We start from the raw sequence: 2,229 nt of genomic DNA, 5'->3' as shown, positions 1-2,229 counted from the left end.
CTGTTTCCAGTGTCACCATCTCTGCTCCTCACAGAGCCATTCCCAGGCCCCACTGCAGGCTCCAGCAGCAGAGGGGAGCCAGGCCAGCTCCTGGGGCTCCCAGGGAGGCAATGCCACAAAGCCAGAGCTCACCCCTCCCTGCTGAGCTCTGGGGAACCACACGGGAACCCAGCGCCACTGACACCTCCTCCTCCTCCTCCTCCTGGTGGAATAAACAGCTCCACTGTGAGTAATAACACAGCATGACCAAAGCAGGCTGCAGGCTTGCTGTGCAGGTTCAGAACTGACAGAAAATATCCTGTTTGCAAGGAGCTGCTGCCTGTCCCCTCCCTCAGCAGTGTCCACAGCACTTCCCTGGGGAGCCTGCAGTCCCTTCCCACTCCCACCACGTGCTGCTGGAATGAGGGAGTGAAGCAGCACAGAAAAACCCAAACCCACCATTTCAGAGTATTTATTTGTGTTTTGATCTAAAGCTCAGCCTGCAAACAAGTGAGGCAATGCTGGAGCAATGGAGGGAACGTGAGGGGCAGGGGGGGAAGAGCCCAACAGCAGCTGGGAATGTCACCTGAGCTCTGCACACACCTGGGGCTGAGGCACCAGCCTCAGAGCACCACAAATCAGCTTTTCCACAACAGCTCCAACATGAATAGGTTTTATTTTCTTTGCTTTCCCAAATCCTCTTAGGATGTTAATGAAAATATTGTTATAAAGCTAAACCTGACAATGCTGGATCAACAGCAGGAAAACCTTCACAAATTCAGTGCAATGCTCCAGACTGGAATGGAGGAGAGACACAAAAACAGCCCCCAAAGAGGAAAGATCCAACACCCACAGCACTTCAGACATTCTACATGGACTTGCAATTGTCCCTGAATTAATGTGTGCACCTCTCCTAACAATTTTACAGCGCTCAACTAATTGCACCCACAAACCCCTGAGTCAGAGATGCAACTCCACAGATTTATCTGCAATTACTCAGCAGCTTCATCAGTGATCTAAACCCCAGCAAGCAGAGCCCTGGCTGGGGCCCAGGAGCCAGGCTGGGGCAGGAATACTCACACTGTCCACTGCCAGGATCTTGGCCCAGATGAACACAAGGAGAGGTCTCAGCTCACGGGCTGAGCTCTGCAGGAGCTTCAGCACATAGGGGAAAATGCCAACAGAGAGGGCCTGGGAGGGAAAAAACAAATCCCTGTTGGTAAAACCCTGGCAGCAAACCCCCCCTGGCAGCTCAGCACCCCAGCAGGGCTGGGATGCAGCACCTTTACAGACACAGCTGAGAAATGTGGAGATCATCTCCCACGGTTCCAGTAAAGAGGGGATCCCTGTGTGCTCATCTGCTGCTCATTTATATCCTGAATGTCACCAGGTATTTTCATTTGGTCCAAGGAGACTCTGAGTTAATCCAGCACCAGCTTCCTCTCCTCACAGCCTGTTTTGTGCTCCATATCCTCACTTCCCTCAGCTGGGGCTCTCCCAGCTACACACGTCACAAATTCAGGAATTCCAGCCCTCCCACTGGAAATTAACAGGTCTCAAAAGGAGGAGGTAAAGCAAAGCTCTAGAAAGTCCCATCATGGAGCTGCTCCAGGACCAGCTGCTGCTTCATCTTCATCACTTTTATCAACAAACAGCTCCATTTACAGGAGTGCTTTAAACTGCTCCTCTGTTTAATTCTTATTTATGCTCCACACTATGCTGCCACTTCCCAAACTGCAGACTGCAGCTGCTGCCTGCTCAGAAGAGCTTGTAAAATCCACACACCAAACAGATAAAGGAGCCAGTAAGCTGAAAGAACACATAATAAATGCACATGCTTTTTTTGGCTACTTATTTTATATGACAAACCTCCTTACCTGCCCCAGATATTTCCTCTTGGTTTGTCCCTTACATTATTTTACACTTAAGTGTTCCCAGGGAAGTCCCCTGTGCTGTGCTGGAAACGAACACAAACCTCTCTTGTGGCAGGGCCACTCCTCCATTGCCCACAAAGGTGGTCATGTGTCAGATGTGAGCATTATCCTCCCCACCTCCCTCCCCTGAAGCAGCAGCTGCTGGGACCAGCAGAGGGATGGAGCCCACGTGCAGCTCCCACGCACCAGGCTGACAGCCCAGGGCCCCAGGTCCAGGAACCTCCCCAGCAGATCCAGAGCTCGCAGCCGGTGCACCTGGCTCAGCAGCACCTGTGGGGCACAGGGAAGGGTTATTGGCCAGGGAAACACATCCAGG

The 2,229-nt window shown here is 52.1% G+C and overlaps 1 protein-coding gene across 1 annotated transcript in view; it reads right to left on the bottom strand.

Annotated features, from left to right (window-relative positions):
* RPTOR (regulatory associated protein of MTOR complex 1) overlaps window positions 1-2,229 on the bottom strand; it is a 99,846-nt gene that overhangs the window by 41,709 nt on the left and 55,908 nt on the right. The window contains exons 12-13 of the mRNA XM_033518796.1: window positions 2,100-2,183; window positions 1,060-1,170 (exon numbers count right to left, since the gene is read on the bottom strand). Of these exons, the coding sequence (XP_033374687.1) occupies window positions 1,060-1,170; window positions 2,100-2,183 (195 nt within the window). The remainder of the gene's footprint in view (window positions 1-1,059; window positions 1,171-2,099; window positions 2,184-2,229) is intronic.

This window comes from Parus major, chromosome 18, assembly GCF_001522545.3.
Source record: "Parus major isolate Abel chromosome 18, Parus_major1.1, whole genome shotgun sequence".
Classification (NCBI taxonomy): domain Eukaryota; kingdom Metazoa; phylum Chordata; class Aves; order Passeriformes; family Paridae; genus Parus; species Parus major.
Note: the sequence above shows the minus strand (reverse complement) of the source record. Positions and strands in the feature narration are given on the sequence as shown.